The 19,673-nt window shown below is 49.0% G+C and overlaps 5 protein-coding genes across 19 annotated transcripts in view; 1 reads left to right on the plus strand and 4 right to left on the minus strand.

Annotated features, from left to right (window-relative positions):
- The window catches only part of LOC116571642 (immunoglobulin lambda-1 light chain-like), a 487,065-nt gene that overhangs the window by 280,984 nt on the left and 186,408 nt on the right, over nt 1-19,673 (minus strand). The window lies entirely within an intron of this gene.
- The window catches only part of LOC116571641 (immunoglobulin lambda-1 light chain-like), a 1,068,967-nt gene that overhangs the window by 273,021 nt on the left and 776,273 nt on the right, over nt 1-19,673 (minus strand). The window lies entirely within an intron of this gene.
- Nucleotides 1-19,673, minus strand: part of LOC116571643 (immunoglobulin lambda-1 light chain-like) — a 569,629-nt gene that overhangs the window by 268,887 nt on the left and 281,069 nt on the right. The window lies entirely within an intron of this gene.
- Nucleotides 1-19,673, minus strand: part of LOC116571638 (immunoglobulin lambda-1 light chain-like) — a 1,139,351-nt gene that overhangs the window by 244,175 nt on the left and 875,503 nt on the right. The window lies entirely within an intron of this gene.
- On the plus strand, nt 8,177-9,595 carry LOC116571636 (keratin, type I cytoskeletal 18-like). The gene has a single exon (XM_032309734.1). It carries the CDS (start codon nt 8,220-8,222, stop codon nt 9,522-9,524), a length of 1,305 nt encoding a protein of 434 aa, XP_032165625.1. The 5' UTR covers nt 8,177-8,219; the 3' UTR covers nt 9,525-9,595.

The raw sequence follows: 19,673 nt of genomic DNA on the forward strand, positions 1-19,673 counted from the left end.
GAGTCTATACTGTAGAGAAAGTTACCCTAAGGAAACCTTATACATTTAACCTGCTCTGTCCATGGCTCCTACTAGGCATGAAAACCTGTGTACCATCAAATGTGGGTAGTCCCAAAAGAAAAGTGTTGTCGTTCTGGGGTACCCAGCAGATTTCAAAGACATAGCATAAAAGTTAAGGTAAAAAATATTTTTATATGTAATTCATATTGTTGTGAGAATATTTTCAAGATACTGATCTATACAAAGTATACTATGAAAACAAGTTCTCATTTCTTCTCTTTTTAAAAATGCGGCTACTAGAAAATTTTAAATTATGAATGTGGTTGGAATTTTATTTCTATTGGATGGGCTGCTCTGCAAAGTCTCACTAGGAGTCACTTGCTTTTGAAAAAGGAGACAGAACCTTCTGGAGCATTAAGAAGGGGCCATGTCTTAGCTTGAAAGCACAGAAGTCCATAGGTTGGTGATGAAACCCCAGGGATTTCGGGGTCAGCAGACCTTGGTTTGCTGCTGGTTTGGCCACTTTCTAGCTTTGACCTCAGGCAAGTTACACATCCTACCTGCCTCAGCTTCTGCTTTTGTAAGTTGGGGTGATAATCAGAATGATTTTTTGTAGAGTATTCATGATTAAACATTTTAATAAATGGGAAGAGTTTGGATTGTGGTTCATATTTGGTAAGCACATATAAATATTTACTCCTCCTGCTCCTTTTAGTATCCTTTATCCTTAAACATGATATAAAGAAAAGTCACTGGAGTTTAGAGGTTGGAGGGAAATTATGGAAACATAACAAATCTTGGGTTTGGGCCATTGAAAATGGGCAAAATTTCCTGCCCACACTAAAATCTCTCTCTCTCTCTCTCTCTCTCTCTCACACACACACACACACACACACACACACACACACACACACAGAGGCCCTCAGAGGCACTATCCTTTGCACAGGTCACAAGGGGCACACCCTCTCAGGCTGCCATCCTGCTCACTGGGTCATGGGCCCAGGGACATGGTCCTGGTTCTCCAACAGAGACATCACAGGATGTCCCATCTGAACTAGAGCAGAACTACTTCCTGCTTCTTCAGACCTTGTGATATGTGTCATGTCATCCCCATTGTCTCACTAGAGTTGGTCCTACCTGTGATGTCCTCATTCTGGGAGGGAGAACCTAGTTTTGCAGATACTACAAACCTGAACTACATAGGTTGCCAGTCAGTGTGTGTCCTGTGCCCCGACCACAGAGGGTAGCACAGAGGCCTGGGTGGGCAGGGGAGGGATGACGGGACTCAGGGCTGGGGCTGGTGACACTGAGGGAAGAGAGGCTCCGGCAGAGGGACTGGGGATCCTCACACTGATCCCTCTATAGTGGTCCGAGAAGCACAATGGGGATTAAACAGGCTCTAGACATGTCATGTCCACAGCAGAGCTGAGATGGGCTCAGAAGGCCCTACACATGCAGCTGGAGGAGAAGCAGATCCTCTTGGTGTCCTGGGGGAACTCCATCAGGCAGGCAGCAGGCACTGTACCCCATCTCATGATGGTGATGAGATCATTGTCTCACTTCTGACCTATCTGGGAGAATATAGAGGCCACAAGTTCGACATTTGCTCACTCTGGTGATAATCAGAGGGCAAGGATGGAGCCTGGATGCCCAGACATACAGATGGGTCAGTTAGGAGACAGTCAGCACTTCTTCTGGGTTTGTTAATTATGCCCCACCTGATCCCTGAGAGCTTTGTGGTACCCATGCTACCTGCAGAATCCCCCAAGGGGAGGGAGTGCCCAACCATGGCAGGGACACTTGTGGGTTGAATTATGTCCCACAGTTCCTAAATGGATATTTTAGTCCTAACCTCCAGAATCTCTCACTGGGTCATGATTTCAGTATAGGATCATTGCAGACGTAATTCTTTTAATTCAGATGAGGTTGCGCTGGAGTAGGCTGGACCCTGTTCCACTTGGACTGGTGTCCTTGTGAGAGCGAAAATTTGGAGAGAGATTCTGAGAGGGGAGGCCACCCTATGAAGTTAGAGAAGAAATCTATAAGACCACGAATGCCAAAAATTGCCAGAGAACCACCAGGTGCTGTAAGAGAAGATGAAACAGATTCTCCTTCTCAGCCTACAAAACAACAACCATTCTGCAGGTGCCTTGGTCTCAGACTGCTGACCTCCAGAACCGTGAGACAATACATTTCTGTTCTCAGCTCCTTCCTTCCCAGTTTGTGGGGCTCTGTTCTCTCAGAAAAGAGAACTCTCTCCCTAGCAAATTAATGTAGTGACCCATAAGAAGTCTGATTTCCCCGCAACACCAGCATGGCTGGGCTCCTTCCAGTTGCTTTATTCTCTGTTATCACAGCAGTCGGAGACGGGCCTCAGCCAGGTGCTTTCCTCTCCTAGAATGTCTGATTCTCCTCCCCTGAGGACTGCCTCAAGTCCCCCAGACAGCACAGAGTCTTTCCTATAACCCAAGACTCCTGCTGGGATCCCATATGACTAGATCTGTCCGGGTCTGGCTCAGGGCCTTGCAGGAGCCTGGCCATGGGGCTGACCTGGTTCCTCTGGGACATGCAGACAACACGTGATTCAGGGACAGGTGGTCCCTTGGCTTCCTTACCTTCCTCCTGCTGCTTCAGGTCCCCTCTGCATCCCCCACAGACACTATGATCCCATCCTTGGCATGTCGTCAGAATGGAAACTCTCATTCTGAGGTTTGTTCATCACTTACAAAAGTGGGTACTTACCTGTTAACCACCTGTTGCTGCAGATTCATCAGGATTTCTAGTCTATTTACACATAATGCTACTGTCTCTCGATAGCCCCCATCCCACAGCCAACCAGCAATTGGCATTGTCAGCCATTTCATTCCTCTTAATATTTTTTATCAGTGTTTCATGGGAACATATGAAAATACATGGGAAACAACTTCAAGGTTTGTGATCTTGTAAGGATCCACACAATCACATGTTCCCATATGTTGTGAGCTAAGGGCCTGAGCCATGGTCCCTGCAGCCATGAAAGTCACGTCACTCTGGAGACAGTCTCACAAGGAGGCTGCAGATGCTCCTTCCAGGAACCAGGGACCCCAACTTCTCTTTCAGACCAGAGATGGTCTGAAAAAAGGAGCTGCTGCCCCAGGTCTGAGTTGGGGTGGAGTTGGGGAAGGAGAGGCAGAGTGTGAGTCATCGGGTGTCTCTGGTTGTGCCCAGCACGGAGGAGTCAGTCCCTGGGAACACTGGTGGAGAGAGAGGGGACCTGAATTTCCCAGGTGAGGTGCTCACTGTTTCAGTACTCTTGTCAGTGTCCTGGGTGACACTGTGTGTCTGACCCTGAGAGCATGGTCCTTGCAGCCTGTGGAGTTAGGGTGGTTCATCCTGAAAGCCTCTGAGGACTGAACCACAGACAAACGGCTGACCCCCAGGCCTGCCATCTCTGTAAGTCTCCCCCCTTGGCAGCCCTAGCCTCTGTTCTGTGGCTCCTGATGCAGCTCTGTTGCCCCCTGCTGGTGGAGAAGGACTCAGGCCTGAAGCTTCCCTCCTGTGGATCACCCCAGAGCACCTGTCACCTGAGAAAGGGTTTGGACCAGGGTTTCCAAGCTTCCACAGGCAGCTGCCCCTCTGCCGTCCTCAGCCCAGCACAGAAGGTCACATACAAGGTGCAGAAGGCAGGGCAGATGCGATTCCTGTACTTGTCCCAAGGTTGTAATGCCCTGGAGAGCCCACTGTCTTGTTTCAGATAGGAGAGTGCAGGCTTCAGTGTAGGGCATTTGAAAAGGGTCAGTGTCCAGACAATCTTGTGTGATGTCCCACAGCCACCAGGTTCCTGTGTATTTAGGAATCAGGACTGATGCTTCCTTCATCTCTGTCTGTGTAGTTGGGTCATCAGAACGACAGGTGATGCTTCTGGAGCTAAGTTCAGTTGAACAGGCAAAAATTTACTCTAATTACTGCTATTTTTGCTACTATTAATTTTATTACAACTCACATTCCATGATGATTGGTGTGGGAGGATTTTAAACTACTCTGTCTGTGGTTTGGTGCAATCGGGAATCTGCTAATTTGGGCTTGGGTAAAATTGCATGTGATGTAGTTTACAGAATAGCTGAAAACTTTTCCCTGTTTGCTCAGAGAGGCAGACAGGAGAGTTCAACACCAAGGCTAACTTAGTGAGACCCCACACATTTGCCTAATAAGTTAAACTCTTCAATGTTTTATGACATTAATCTGATGAAGAGTGTTTCTCACATCAGTAGAAATTTCCCCATTTCACAGTAGGTGAAGTGAGTACCCAGAGAGGCTAGTTTCTCAAGAAAACAGAGGACAATGAGGTGAGTCCAGGAGTGGAGCTCACGTGTGCTGGATTCAGACCCTGGTCAGAGCAGAGCCTGACCAAGGCAGGAGGGATGGGTGTGACTGCCCTGCTCTGGTTGTGAAGAGTGTGTCATGGGTCCTTCTGACTCTGCCTGGCAGGGTTTCAAAGTAAGGGTACTGCCTGGGGTGTTTCATGATGACTGTCATGGGACAATTGTGTGTCTGCAAGACAGTCGGGGTAAGCAGGAACATAGGGATTTAGGAGATCCCCTAGCATACCCCAGGACTGTGATTACAGTCACCAATTCACCACAACCCAATGCAGCAAGGTCAGATAATGGACCCATCTTCCAGAATGCAGGTTTGGTGGTCGTAACTGGTGAGGATCAGGACATGCTCAGGTATTTGCTGAGGGATGGGGCATATGGGTGAGCAGTGAAGAAGGTAATTATAGACACCACACTGACCACACTGTAGTGGCAGAAATGAGCCAGATAAAAGTAGCATGTGTCTTCTTTATGTTGACATAAATATGTTTGGATATAGATTCATCATGTGTTTCTGTTTTGTTCTCATGTTTTTCCCCATTACCTTCTAACATAGAGTTGTTACCAATAGTGAATGCTATATCTCAATATTGAAGTTGTAGGATATCAAATCAGTTGGGACAAAAAATAAAGATAATTAGGAGACAAAGTTGTATTTTATATCCTCTTGTGAGGAAAGGGTGAGCGTGTTTGTAATTGTTCCCTGGAGAGGAATATCATGTTAGGTGGAAACATGGCTGCCCACATTCTCTTTACTTGGTGTTTAGGTTAATGGGGAACTTGTAAGATTTCATGTGGATGAGGGGGGACTGTAGTGTCTTATTAAGTATCACTGTTGACAGGCTGAGTTGTGTTTCACAGAATTTTTGTCTGTCCATATGTCTGGGAAGGGTGGGGATAACTGGAGATTCCTGTACAGATATGGGGTGGAAGTAAAGAAGGACCCATTGTTTGTCTCACCTCCATGTTTGTGTTTCTTCTGGCCACTGTGTTGGCAGCAGCAACTGCCTTATCATCCCCCTTTCACCATCAAGATGGATGTGACTCTTCAACTATCTGTCAGAACTCAGAATACCTAGTGTGTCTGGATCTTCTTTCAGTGTACAAAAATAGAAGGAACAATCTGATCTGTCTGGGGATTGGACAAGCACATTGGTAATTAGTTGAGAAACCCCAGCTTTGTGGGGACACCTTGGCCTCCTTAGGTCCCTGAGGATCCTGTTGGGGGTCCCTGGGGACACTGGTGGAGAGAGATTGGACCTGAACTTCCCAGGTGAGGTGCTCACTGTTTCAGGACTCTTGTCCGTGTCCTGGGTTCCTGGAAGCAGACTCTGAGAAGGAGAAGTGCATGTGCAGGAAATCTGGAAGTATCTGGGGAGGTCAGCCTGGGCAGAAGGAGAAGAGACCCACAGTGAGATATCAGGTGAGGTCTCCCTCCTGTCGGGAGCTATAAATCTGGGACTTTTCAGGACATCTGAACCTGGGCAAGCTCGTGGGATCTTGGACCAAGGCCACCATTCATTTGAACCTCTCTGAAAAGATGAAGAAACCCGGGGAGATAGATTGTTGAAGGATAGCACTTTCCTGTGATGAGTCCCTTGTAAGCTTTTAGGGCCTCCCACAGGGGTGGGTGGGTGAGTGATTGTAGAAGAGGGGATTTAGGTGACCTCACAGTGTCCACTGCCCTTGTGTGCTCCACTCAGAATCTCAGCTGCCATGGACCAAGTTTTCAGGAGCTCAGCTGAGCTGGGAATTTCTGGGTTCAAATCCTGGGCAATTGGGTAAAAATATAGCAGAGCGACCAGGGTATGGAAATGAGTCTCTGTCTTTCCATCTATCCAGACCCTCTGTCCCTGAGTCATATCCACACAGACAAGCAGGGCAGCCTGGTCATGTTGGCCTCAATTCATTCATGAACCTCCCTTTACAAAACCTGCCGTGAGGGTAGAGGGCAGGAAACCCTGGTGATCATATATGTGGGTACCATTGTCTCATCTGCTCACTGCTCTGCTTACAGGCCTCATGACTGGAGGAGAGTGTGACACATACAGGGTAGGGGTTTGTGACTCACTTCCCTGTCTGTGTCCCTGTGAGCATCAACACTGCTGTCCCACACCTGACAGTAGGAGTCAGGCCTGTCCTAGGTCTAGACTCTACTCGTGGTGTGTTCCCTGAACACACATTATATTTCAAATAATGTTCAGTTACTCAACATATAGTACATCATTAGTTTTTGATGTACTATTCAAGGATTTATTGTTTGTAACACCTAGTGCTCATCGCAACACATACCCTCCTTAATATCCATCACCTTCTTATCTCCTTCCATACCCCCATCCCTTCTTTAACTCTCAGTTTGATTCCTGGAGTCAAGAGTCTCTCATGGTTTGTCTCACTCTCTGATTTCTCTCCATTCAGTTTTTCCTCCATTGCCCTATGGTTTTCAGTGCTGTTCCCTATGTTCTACATATGAGTGAATCCATATTATAATAGTCTTTCTCTGCTTGACTTATTTCATTTAGCATAATCCCTTACAGTTCCACCCCTCATGACGGAAATGCAGGTATTCATCCTTTCTGACGTCACAGGAATATTCCATTGTAGATATGAACCGCATCGTCTTTATCCATTTGTCTGTTAAAGGGAATCTCAGCTTTTTCCACAGTTTGCTATTGTGGACATTGCTGCTATGACTGGCACCCATTCCCTGGGCACTCTGCATGATCAAGACACTGTCCTTATTGAACAGGTAACTCTGGCACTGCTCAGGTCAGAAAGAGACCTGTGTAGAACCCTGTTGTGCCCTTCGGTGGGGTGGGGAGGATAGAGGATCTCAAAGAACGGAACAAAGCTGAGGGACCTGAAATTCCAACCCAGTTCAGGGCCAGAATGGATGATCCTCAGATAATCATTCTGGGCACAGAGAGGTGTATCAGTTGTGGTAAAAGGCAATTTCCACATAATAAGTCAGGGTTTATTGGCCACTGCTGGACACAGAGAATGGCCTCCAAGAAGAAGCTACTGGGGTGGGGATAGGGTTGACACAGATGTCTCCTTCTGTGTGTCCTTGATCTCCTTAGTACTCCTGGGGGTGAGGCCCTCAAGACAGTGGCGATTATTCCTCCCCTCCCCCATGACCCACCTAAAGCCACAGGGAGACCAGAGTCTACTTGTGTCTCTGAACCTGTCTCTATGTCTTCTTCCATGTGGATTATCTGTCACTGCTTTCCCTGACACTCCACAGATTGGCTGAGCTGAGCAGGAACATGAGGGAGGAGTGTCCCTGACAGGGAAGGGAGGCTGGGAGAGGAGCGCAGGTCCCTGGTTCCTGGAGTAGAAGAGAGAAGAGCAGAAGCTGGCTGGTGCGAGGCAGCAGAAATCCCCTGCACTAGGCGAGGAAGGCTGCTCAGACTGCGAGGGGATGTGGGCCAACCTCAGCAAGCATGTTCCAGGTCCTGAAGGAAACAACTTCTTAACTCTTAGTTCGCCAGGCGAGGGACATTTTTATGATCATTTAACCTGAAAAAATCCCTGGAAATATTATTCCTGTCACAAAGAGTCTCACCAAAGTTTGTCATTCTAGTTCATCAAGTCAAGGAGTAATTTTAAGACAAAAGATTCCAATTACGCTTGCCATAATTTGTGTGCAGAAAATAATTTTCTGACCTGTCTCTTTCTCCTAGGTAGGTGTCCCTCTGATATACGCCAGGACAGAAATAGGGGAAGCCTCTGCTCTTCCTTCTTAATGAATTCCTTATCACTTTTTTTGACCTCCAAGAATTGTTCTACAAATCAGTTTTAAAACCACAATTCAGTCCTGGCCCGAGCCCGAGTCCTGGCCTCTCATCTTACTCTCCGAACAGCATGAGCTTCACCACCCACTCCACCTTCTCTTCCAACTATCGGTCCCTGGGCTCCATGCAGTCGCCCAGCCACCGGGTCCGGCCTGTCAGCAGCGCGGCCAGCGTCTATGCAGGCGCGGGAGGCTCAGGCTCCCGGATCTCCGTATCCCGCTCCACCAGCTTCCGGGGCGGTTGGGGGTCCGGGGGCCTGGCCACGGGGTTCGCCGCCGGGATGGCCAGGGGTCTGGCCGGCATAGGGAGCATGCAGGGCGAGAAGGAGACCATGCAAGACCTGAATGACCGCCTGGCCTCCTACCTGGAGAGGGTGAGGAGCCTGGAGGCAGATAATCAGAGACTGGAGGTGAGAATCCGGGAACACCTGGAGAAGAAGGGACCCCAGGTCAGAGACTGGGGGCATTACTTCAAGACCATCGAGGAGCTGAGGTCTCAGATTTTTGCAAGTTCTGTGGACAATGCCCGCATCGTTCTGCAGATTGACAATGCCCGTCTTGCTGCTGATGACTTCAGAGTCAAGTATGAGACGGAACTGGCCATGCGCCAGTCCGTGGAGAGTGACATCCACGGGCTCCGCAAGGTCATCGATGACACCAATGTCACTAGGCTGCAGCTGGAGACAGAGATTGAGGCTCTCAAGGAGGAGTTGCTCTTTATGAAGAAGAACCATGAGGAGGAAGTAAAGGGTCTACAGAACCAAATTGCCAACTCCGGGTTGACCATGGAGTTGGATGCCCCCAAGTCTCAGGACCTCAGCAAGATCATGGCAGACATCCGGGCCCAGTATGATGAGCTGGCTCGGAAGAACCAAGAGGAGCTGGACAAATACTGGTCCCAGCAGATTGAGGAAAGCACCACAGTGATCACCACACAGACCTCAGAGATAGGAGAGGCTGAGATGACCCTCACGGAGCTGAGACGTATCGCCCAGTCCTTGGAGATCAACCTGGATTCGATGAGAAACCTGAAGGCCAGCTTAGAGAACAGCCTCAGGGAGGTCGAAACCCGCTACGCCATGCAGATGGAGCAGCTCAACGGGGTCCTGCTGCACCTGGAGTCTGAACTGTCCCAGACCCGGGCAGAGGGGCAGCGCCAGGCCCAGGAGTACGAAGCCCTGTTGAATGTCAAGGTCAAGCTGGAGGCTGAGATCGCTACCTACCGTCGCCTGCTGGAAGATGGGGAGGACTTCAATCTCAGTGACGCCCTGGACAGCAGCAGCTCCATGCAAACCATCCAGAAAACCACTACCCGCAAGATTGTGGACGGCAAGGTCGTGTCTGAGACCAATGACACCAAAGTTCTGAGGCGTTGAGGGAGCAGAAGCAGGGTATACTTTGGGGAGCAGGAGGCCAATAAAAAGTTCGAAGGTCAAAAAAAAAAAAACCACAATTCAAAGAGTCAGGAAGAGTAATTCCTTTCATGTAAAAAATCCATTCATGTGTTGGAAATGTTCTTTCCCTTCAGAGCTACAGGTGAGGCTCTAGTGCAGCTGTGGCTAAAACACAGGGTCACAGAGGGGTGGGAGTGAGTCCATGTGGGTCCGATGTCAGCTAAGGGTCAGATGTGCTTGGTGCAGGTGTCTTGGGGCAGTGGGAAGATACTGGTGCCAGCAGAAAGTCTCTGGGTGGGCCCAAAGGTTGTATCTGCACTTCCTCCACAATTTCTATAAAACTTAAGGAGGGATGGGTCTGGGGAAGCAGGGGTTTGTTCCCTTCTTCAGGATCCTGGAGGCAGCCCTTCATGATGTGGGGACCCTTACCCAGGAACCAGAGGAGACCCAGAGCCCCTGAAGCTCACCTAGGCTGCCCATAGCCACAGAGAAGATGAATTTCCACAGAAATGAGCTGTCTGAGACAGCTCTCTCGCTCCTGAGTGAACCGTGATTATACTTGGAGCCCATGTGATGTACAATAACATCCTTAATCTGTATTACCTACTGTATTATTTGACTACATCCCCATAGTCAGAAGAGCCCCCCAACTCTGTCATTGCTCAGTAGGGTAAACTCAGATGTGAGGACAGAGAACCTGTGGGAGTCTCCCCTCCTTCAGAGCCCAGGCCAGAACCAGGGAGGACACCTTCTCTTAGGCCTGACTGCTGCACAGAGGGCAGGGCAGAGCAGGGGAGAGTGAGAACCAGGCCGTGGAGGACAGTTTCTGTCCCATCCCCTATACTTCTGTGTCACCTGAGTGACTGCCAGGTACTCCCACTGTCACAGTCAATGTCACAGCAATGGTCAGTCTAGTCTTCACCCTCAGTCTGGTCTTCCTCCGTGGGGTCATGTCTCTGTGTTGCATCCTCAGAATCAGGCTTTGATGGTCACTCATATCCATATACAAGCTGGGGGACCAGGCTTGGCTTCTGCTGCTGCCAAGAAGCAGGTTCACACCTGAGCTCATCCCTAGAGCACGGTTCTCAGGCCTAATCAGGGCCACTGACACGGAGGGAGTCAACATCAGGTCGGGGGAGGCATGGAGCTTGTGAGAGAGGAGAGGAAAGAGTTCTGGGGAAGACAGGAGGCTGAGTCAGACCCAGGATGAAAGAAAGACCCAGTCCTGAGGGGAGGGCCCAATGCCATGGACCCTTGTTACCTGGGTGGGAAGGAGAACAGAAAGCTGTGCCTCACATTGTGCCTGTAAGCAGGCATCTCATCTGTTTTGGGAAGAGCAGGGGAACAAGGGTGAAAGTATGCAGATGTGTCAGGAAGACCAGCACCATTGGTGGGGCTACGAGCTGTTCCACCTGCAGATGCCTGGGCCCCACCTGGAACTGTTGCAGATGCTGATGCATCTTGGGGAGCACCCCCCACCTCAGGGGACTGTGTGCTCACTGAGCTTCATAGGGTAAGGCTTCAGGGCAACATGGAGGATCTCACTTCCTCTGTTTATCTCCCTAGGTCCGACTGTACCACCTGGGACATGGGACTTAACTCTCTTGCTCCGGTCAGTGGAGCTTGGTTCAGTTCCTAGCTCCTGTAGTGATGTGAAAAAAGTGGTCTAAGAATAGAGTCTGTCAGAGAGGATAGGAGACGGTGGAAGAGTAGGGGACCCTTGTTTCATCTAGTCCCTGGCGTTCAGCTAGATAGTTATCAAATCATTCTGAACATCTGCAGACTCAACAGAAGGAACTGCTGCAACTCTACAAAGTGTGACCACTTTTATGCAAGGTAGGAGTTGTGCAGAAGTCAATCAGAGGGGATATATGGGAAGATAAGCCATGGGGGGTGGGAGCCTCTGTAAGCCTGTTACCAAAAGGAGATAGAGCAGAGTCTGCATAATTGGAAGTTTTAGAAGTCTGCTCTTGTTGAGGGACGTCCCTGCCTGAGCAGGCTTCCAGTAGCAAGACAGGGCTGAATCCTAGGAGGGACAGTGTGGTTTCAGGAAACCTGGCTCACAGGAAAAGAAGGGAGGGTCAGTGTGGTAGAGTTCCCACGTATTGGAATGGGGGAATCAGTGGCAATCAGCAAGCCAGGAGTGGGCTTTTGGCTAGGTGTTACCATAAACCATGAACCGTGGCATGGCCAGGCAACCACTCTCTGACTAGAGGCCCCAAAATCAGCCATGACAACTGCCACAACACTCCCTCTTTCACCTGGAGGAGCAGGCTGGGGAACACTAAAGGAATCTTTGGAGTTTGGTGCACACAAAAGTGACTGACTCCTTTTTCCTGAAGATGAAGAGTGGGGACTGCAATATTTGAGCTCTGGGACTGGAGACTGGGCCATTGTCATTTTCAGTCTCATTCTCTACTGAGGTACAGAAAGGCTTCAGGGAACAAAAGCCACATAGTGCAGCCAAAGCAGCTTACACTGAGCCTTGTCCCTGGCCAGGGGCAGTGCCACTTCACAGGGCAAAGACACCAGAGAGAATCATCCCAGCAGACCCCTCCCCAGAAGGCCAGCAGGAACATCAGGCTAACAACAAGCTTATGGATCGCACAGAACTGAAAAATGTTTGTGGTAGGGGAAAATAATATATAGAATTTGAGGGTTTTTCCTCATGACTCTTGAGTCTTTCATAATCACAAATTTCTTTACTTTTTTCCTATTCTCTTTTTTAATATTTTTAAAAAAATTTAAATAAACATATAATGTATTTTTATCCCCAGGGGTACGGGTCTGTGAGTCGCCAGGTTTACACACTTCACAGCACTCACCATATCACATACCCTCCCTAATGTCCATAACCCCACCACACTCTCCCAACCCCCCTCCCCCCAGCAACCCTCAGTTTGTTTTGTAAGATTAGGAGTCACTTATGGTTTGTCTCCCTCCCGATCCCTTCTTGTTTCATTTATTCTTCTCCTACCCCCTAGACCCCCCATGTTGCATCTCCACTTCCTCATATCAGGGAGATCATATGATAGTTGTCTTTCTCCGATTAACCAATTTCACTAAGCATGATACCTGCTAGTTCCAACCACGTCATTGCAAATGGCAAGATTTCATTTCTTTTGATGGCTGCATAGTTTTCCATTGTGTATATATACCACTTCTTCTTTATCCATTCATCTGTTGATGGACATCTAGGTTCTTCCCATAGTTTGGCTATCGTAGACATTGCTGCTATAAACATATGGGTGCACGTGCCCCTTTGGATCACTACGTTTGTATCTTTAGGGTAAATACCCAGTAGTGCAACTGCTGGATCATAGGGTAGTTCTATTTTCAACTTTTTGAGGAACCTCCATGCTGTTTTCCAGAGAGGTTGCAACAGCTTGCATTCCCACCAACAGTGGGATCTTTCTTTCTCTGCATCCTCGCCAGCATCTGTCATTTCCTGACTTGTTAATTTTAGCCATTCTGACTGGTGTGAGGTGGTGTATCATTGTGGTTTTGATTTGTATTTCCCTGATGCCGAGTGATGTGGAGCACTTTTTCATGTGTCTTTTGGCCATCTGGATGTCTTCTTTGCAGAAATGTCTGTTCATGTCCTCTGCCTCTTTTTTTTTAAAATTTTTTATTTCTTTTCAGTGTAACAGTATTCATTGTTTTTGTACCCCACCCAGTGCTCCATGCAATCTGTTCCCTCTCCAATACCACCTGGTTCCCCCAACCTCCCACCCCCCGCCCCTTCAAAACCCTCAGATTGTTTTTCAGAGTCCATAGTCTCTCATGGTTAACCTCTTCTTCCAATTTCCCTTAACTCCCTTCTCCTCTCCATCTCCCCATGTCCTCCATGTTATTTGTTATGCTCCACAAATACGTGAAACCATATGATAATTGACTCTCTCTGCCTGACTTATTTCACTCAGCATAATCTCCTCCAGTCCCATCCATGTTGCTACAAAAGTTGGGTATTCATCCTTTCTGATGGAGGCATAATACTCCATAGTGTATATGGACCACATCTTCCTTATCCATTCATCTGTTGAAGGGCATCTTGGTTCTTTCCACAGTTTGGCGACCATGGCCGTTGCTGCTATAAACATTGGGGTACAGATGGCCCCTCTTTTCACTACATCTGTATCTTTGGGGTAAATACCCAGTAGTGCAATTTCAGGGTCATAGGGAAACTCTATTTTAAATTTCTTGAGAAATCTCCACACTGTTCTCCAAAGTGGCTGCACCAACTTGCATTCCCACCAACAGTGTAAGAGGGTTCCCCTTTCTCCACATCCTCTCCAACACACGTTGTTTCCTGTCTTGCTAATTTTGGCCATTCTAACTGGTGTAAGGTGGTATCTCAATGTGGTTTTAATTTGAATCTGCCTGATGGCTAGTGATGATGAGCATTTTTTCATGTGTCTGATAGCCATTTGTATGTCTTCATTGGAGAAGTGTCTGTTCCTATCTTCTGTCCATTTTTTGACATGATTATCAGTTTTGTGTGTGTTGAGTTTGAGAAGTTCTTTATAGATCCTGGATATCAACATTTATTCTGTAGTATCATTTGCAAATATCTTCTCCCATTCCATGGGTTGCCTCTTTGTTTTGTTGACTGTTTCCTTTGCTGTGCAGAAGCTTTTGATCTTGATGAAGTCCCAAAAGTTCATTTTCGCTTTTCCTTTGCCTTTGGAGACATATCTTGAAAGAAGTTGCTGTGGCTGATATCGAAGAGGTTATTGCCTATGTTCTACTCTAGGATTCTGATGGATTCCTGTCTCACGTTGAGGTCTTTAATCCATTTTGAGTTTATCTTTGTGTTTGGTGTAAGAGAATGGCCGAGTTTCATTCTTCTACATACAGCTACACAGACACATTCTTAGGAGATATCCCTAGCTGCCTAGTCTAGACTGAGCTCCAGGGATTCTGTGGGAACACAGGGTGCTGCTTCACCCCAGTCTCAGTCCCAAGGGCCCATAGGCCTGACAGGGGAATGGAGTCTGTGATGTAATGGAACTCCCCACCCCTTTTCTCTTGGCAGGCTAAGTCCTGGAGAGCCAGTGATCATAGTCCTTCTGGTATTAGCCCATGAGCCCCTTATCTTGCAGGAAGATCATGAGTATCCTGCCCACCATGGGTAGCCCCTAGCTGAGCTCAGAATCAGGTCGAGGCTTTTCCAAGATCTGTGGGGCTGGTATGTGAGCATGGGTTTAGTATCTCTGCATAGAGACAGGATGCTGAGGAGGACAGGGGTTCAAGCTCTGGTAGAGGTGTCCCAATTCTGTTCCCCAGAGCTCAGGTTGGCAGGTTTACTTACACAGGTTACTTTTGTTCATTTGCTGGAAACATCTGCTGGTTATGCAAATCAGCCAGGTTTCAGGGGCAGCTGCTGTGAAGCTTTGTGGTTTCAGAGAAGGGCTCAGCACCAAGCGGCATACAGCAGAGGGGAGCAGCATCTGCAGACCCAACCACTGGCCCATGATACTCTCCTTCAACTGTTCATCCCATAACTGGGGATGATATCTCTACCCCCAGACTATGTCCTGCCTTGGTTCCTGGGTAGGTCTGGCCATAGCAGTACTCAGAGGTGAGGTCAGTCTAAATATTATGAACCTGTTGTACAGTGAAATGAGAAGGCAAAGATAGGGGTAGCATCCTACCCCAAGCACAGCTCCTGAGAGGCAGACCCCATTAAAATGTCACCCTTACCAAGGGCATATAGTGTATTCTAGGAGTCCTCGCTGTTCTGTAAGATTCTGTCCTTGATGTGAGCTCCTGGGGCACTACAGAGATGCTGTGCCTTAGTGTTCCCAATGTGCTGACAGGCTCATATAGAACACTTCTGGGAAGAACGCTGGACAGTGTCTGTGTTTTGCCATGGGCTGTGAAATACAGTTGTAGCGCCTGTGCCAGAAGAGTAAGAAAATCCAGAAAAGACAAATCTAAGAGACCTGGAGCCAGCGGGATTTGGAAATCGGTATGAAGTAAGATTCTCTAGGAAACGGACACCTTTCCTTCAGGTGATAGGTTCTAATACAAGTCCATGCATGTTAGAGCCTCTGATGCCCAGACCCTCCCCTTGTCCAGGTGGCTTTCCCAGGGGACCTCTGCTGACCCTGGTGGCTGTTCACGCTGGCTGCCGGAGTTACAAGGGTGTCCTCTATCCATGTTTAGATTCAGAATCCAGTGATTAAGTCGTGCTTCCCTGACCCATGAAGTGCTGACCAGAAGGGGGGAAATCCTCTCCACTGTGTGGCCTGTGCCAGTCATAGACCAGCGATGACAGGCTCAGATGAGTCACACAGAGTCCTATTAGAGACCAAAGAAGAGGGCCCTCCTGACACATCCTCATAGATGTCTCTGGGGTGGTAGAGGTCATGCAGGTGGTCCAGGGGTTTGGCACTGGAGCACACAGGACTCCGGGGCTTGTTCTTCCTGATGCAGCTGTGCATGCAGCACTGATAGGTGGCAATGGTGGCTCAATCCCCAAAGAGACAAGAGAATACTAAAGAACGTGTATTCTCACCCACTTTGTCTTGCAAGTTTGACACAAGGTGGGTTCAGACCAGCCCTATTTCACCTTAGGTCACGTGGGGGCGGAGGACAATCAGGGTGGTAGTTGCTATTCTTCCTTCCTGTCTTATCCAGCTGTAGACACAAGGTAATTAAGGGGCAACATGTGCCTCTGGTCCAGTCCCCCTGTCTTGACCCATGTGGATGACCTGTCACTGCTTTCCTGGGCATTAACATGAGGAAGGGGTGCACCCGACAGGGAAGGAAGGACAGGGAGAAGAGTGTAGATCCCCGTCCCCCAGAGCGGGAGAGAGAGAGGGCAGAAGCTGGCAGGTGCAAGGCAGCAGGAGTCCTCTGGAGCAGGTGAAGAAGCCTGCTCACACTGGGAAGGGATGTGGGACAACCTCAGCCTGAATGGTCCAGGTCCTGAAGGAGACAGCTTATGCTCTCAGTTCTGCCAGCGGCCTGTGGGGGCGCTGCTGCACTTGGCAATAGAGACCTCCCAGCTGACCAGGGATGGAGGTGCCAGGCTATTCATTGTGTTGTTGATGAAGAAGGCTCTGGTGGGAATCTCCAGATTGTAATTCTCTAGAATTACAGCAATGGTCAGTCTAGTCCTGGCTCTCAGTCCTGGTCATGCTCAGGGGCCACTTACCTATGTTCCATCCTCAGAATCAGCCCCGGATGGTCGCTCATCTCTGTATATATACCAGCTGTGGGACCAGGCTTGGGTTCTGCTGCTGCCAAGAGGCATGTTCATGCCTGAGTTCATGGGCCTGATGGGCCACTGACATGGAGGGAGTTGGCAGCAGGTCAGGGGAAGCACACACCTGTAAGAGAGGAGAGGAAGTGGTGTTAGAAGAAGACAGCTGAGTCAGAAGTGACTGTCACAACCCTATGAAGGGAGGGGGTGATGTGGACACAGTGAGTGTGGGTCCTGACCCCACAGACCCTGACTGGGAGGGAAATCGGGTCACTTGATCTCCCACTGTGCCTCCCTGGGGGCCTCTCACCTCGGTTGCAAGCAGGAGCAGAGCAGAGGTGAAACCACTCAGAGAGGGGTCCTTGCAGGAGCAGTACCACAGGCTCACTGGGGAGCTGTCCCACCTGCAGATGCCTGGGTCTCACCCAGTCCTGCTGCAGCTGCATCTGCATCTTGGGGAGCAACCCCTTCCCCTCCCCCAGGACTGTGTGCTCGCTGTGCTTCACAGAAGTGGGGGGTGTCTAGGCACCGTGGAAAATCTCACTTCCTCTTCCTATCTCCCTAGGTCCTACTCAGCCACCTGGGACATGGGGCTTCACTGACCTGCTCTGGGTAAGGGATCTTGAATTAAACGCCAGATACTATATGATCTGAAAAGTTGTTTCAGAATGGACACTTTCATCAGCCATATGGAGTGTGTGCTGTGGATGGTGATCCCCAGGGCATACTGACTGCACGGCTCTGTGGGCAGAGTCAGAGTCTTCGTTCTTTCAGCGCCTCCTGGGAGTGAATCAGGAGTCAATGTGAGGGCACTGGCTGGGGTGATTCATGGTGACTGTCACAGGGGGTCCTGGGTGTCTACTGCACAAGTGAGGCAAGGGATGGTATGTATGGATTCAGGGGATCCCCTAGGAGTTCCAGGTTTGTGGTTACAGTCACGAATGTGCCACAGATCAATCCAGCATGTCTGATAATAGACCAATGTTCCTGAATGAAGATTTAGTCCTCCCAACTGGCTGGGATGAGGACTAGCTCAGGTATTTTCCTGAAGAAAGGGGATCAAGGGGTGGGTGGTGAAGAAAGTCATTATGGTTGCCTTTCTCTGAATATAGTGTAGTGGCAGAAATGAGCATGCAAATAACACGAATTACTCCTTCTGTTGTAGGAATGTGTTTGGATACATAGTAATCATTTGTTTATGTTTTCTCCACCTGTCTCATCCCATTATCACCTCACATCAGGTGTGTTATGGTCGGAAACTGTCTATCTCAATGTTAACATTTAGGATATCAAATCATGTGGGACAGAATAAATACCCTTAGCAGACAAAAGTGTATTTTGTTTCCTCTTATGGGAGAAAGAACCTATTTGTGGTTGTCGTGGGATAGTTGCATATTATCAAGTGGAAGAAAGATTACTGATATTCTCTTTATTTGCAGAGTGTGGTTTGCATGGGTCTCGTGGATTTCATGAGGGCAAGGTGGGACTCTGGTGGCTTCTTACATGTCAGCATCGAGAGACTGGAGTACATTTCATAAAATTGTTTTCTGTCTGTATTTCTGGGTAGGGTGCATGTAAAGAGGTCTTCTTGGGCAAAATGTGTGTGTATCAGGGGGCTGAATTTAGAGAGCACTCCTTTTGTGTGTCACTCCCATAGATGAATATTTTCTGGCCACTGTGGAGGAGGAGGCAACTGTCCCAATGTCACTCATTCACCATCAGAACAGATGAGACTTTCCAACTATCTGTCAGAACCCAGAGCACCTAGTGTGTCTGCATCTTTTCTCCTTGTATAGAAGTAGAAAAAAGGATCTCATCTGGTGGAGACTGGACATGCGCCTTGTGGGTTTTGGGAAGGCATCCCAGCTTTGTGGATATATACTGTGGCCCCCTCTGTTCCCTGAGGACTGTCTCTAGGACTCTGGCCATGTCAGATTGGGTTCCTGGAAGCAGACTCTGAGATAAGGAAGTGCATGTTTAAAAACCTGGAAAGAGAAGGGAAATGAGCCTGGGCAGAAGGAGAGCAACCCACAGAGAGTGAGCCATCCGATCCGCCTCCTTCCTTCAGGGAGCCCTCCAGCTGGGACTTTCAGGACATCTGAACCAGAGGCAGGGCCTTGGGCTCTGGACCTCTGGAGATCATTCATAAGAAACTCTCTGAGAAGGGACAGAAACCTGGGGAAGCAGATCTCTGAACTGGCAGCACTTTCTAGTGAGGAGCTCACTAGAGTGAGTGGCCAGAGGCTCTAGGAAGCAGTGGGCGCATGTGTGAGCCCAGAAGAGGGGATGTGGGTGACCTCCCAGTGTCCACTGTACCCATCTGTTCCGCTTTGGTAGAGGAGGCTCCTCTCATGTCCCCAGAGCTTCAGGAACTCAGCTGAGCTGGGACATTTTGAACTGTTATCCTGATCAGTCGGGAGAGCATTAGCCCATGAGCACTACATAGAAATGATGAGGTCATGGCCACTGGCCAAATGTCTCCCTGCGTCTTTTTTCTACCCAGGCCCTGTGTCTGCAGTTGACACCCAGGCACAGAGAAGTAGGCTGCCTAGTGCCATCAGCGATAAATGCTCTTTTGACCTCCCTGTGCAGAGCTGCCTGGAGGGCTGGATAGGAAGGAAGGTCTGGGGATCTCAGATGAGGTCGAGACCTGGGCCAGAAGTGCTCCCTGCTCTGTGCACAGGCCTCCTGGGGATGGAGGGGAGTGTGACATAGATAGCGAAGGGTTTTTTTTCTCACTTCTCTATCTGTCTGTGTCAATGTGAGCATTAGCACTGCTGTCCCACACCTGACAGTAATAGTCAGACTCGTCCTCAGCACGGGCCCCGCTGATGGTCAGGGTGGCCGTGTTCCCTGAGTTGGTGCCTGAGAACCGGTCAGGGATACCTGATGGCCTTTTGCTATCCTCATAGATAATCAGC

This window comes from Mustela erminea, chromosome 13 (assembly GCF_009829155.1).
Source record: "Mustela erminea isolate mMusErm1 chromosome 13, mMusErm1.Pri, whole genome shotgun sequence".
NCBI lineage: Eukaryota > Metazoa > Chordata > Mammalia > Carnivora > Mustelidae > Mustela > Mustela erminea.

Bases quoted from the DNA above. Each gene is read 5' to 3' on its own strand.
- LOC116571636 (XM_032309734.1), top strand. From the start codon at position 8,220: ATGAGCTTCACCACCCACTCCACCTTCTCTTCCAACTATCGGTCCCTG.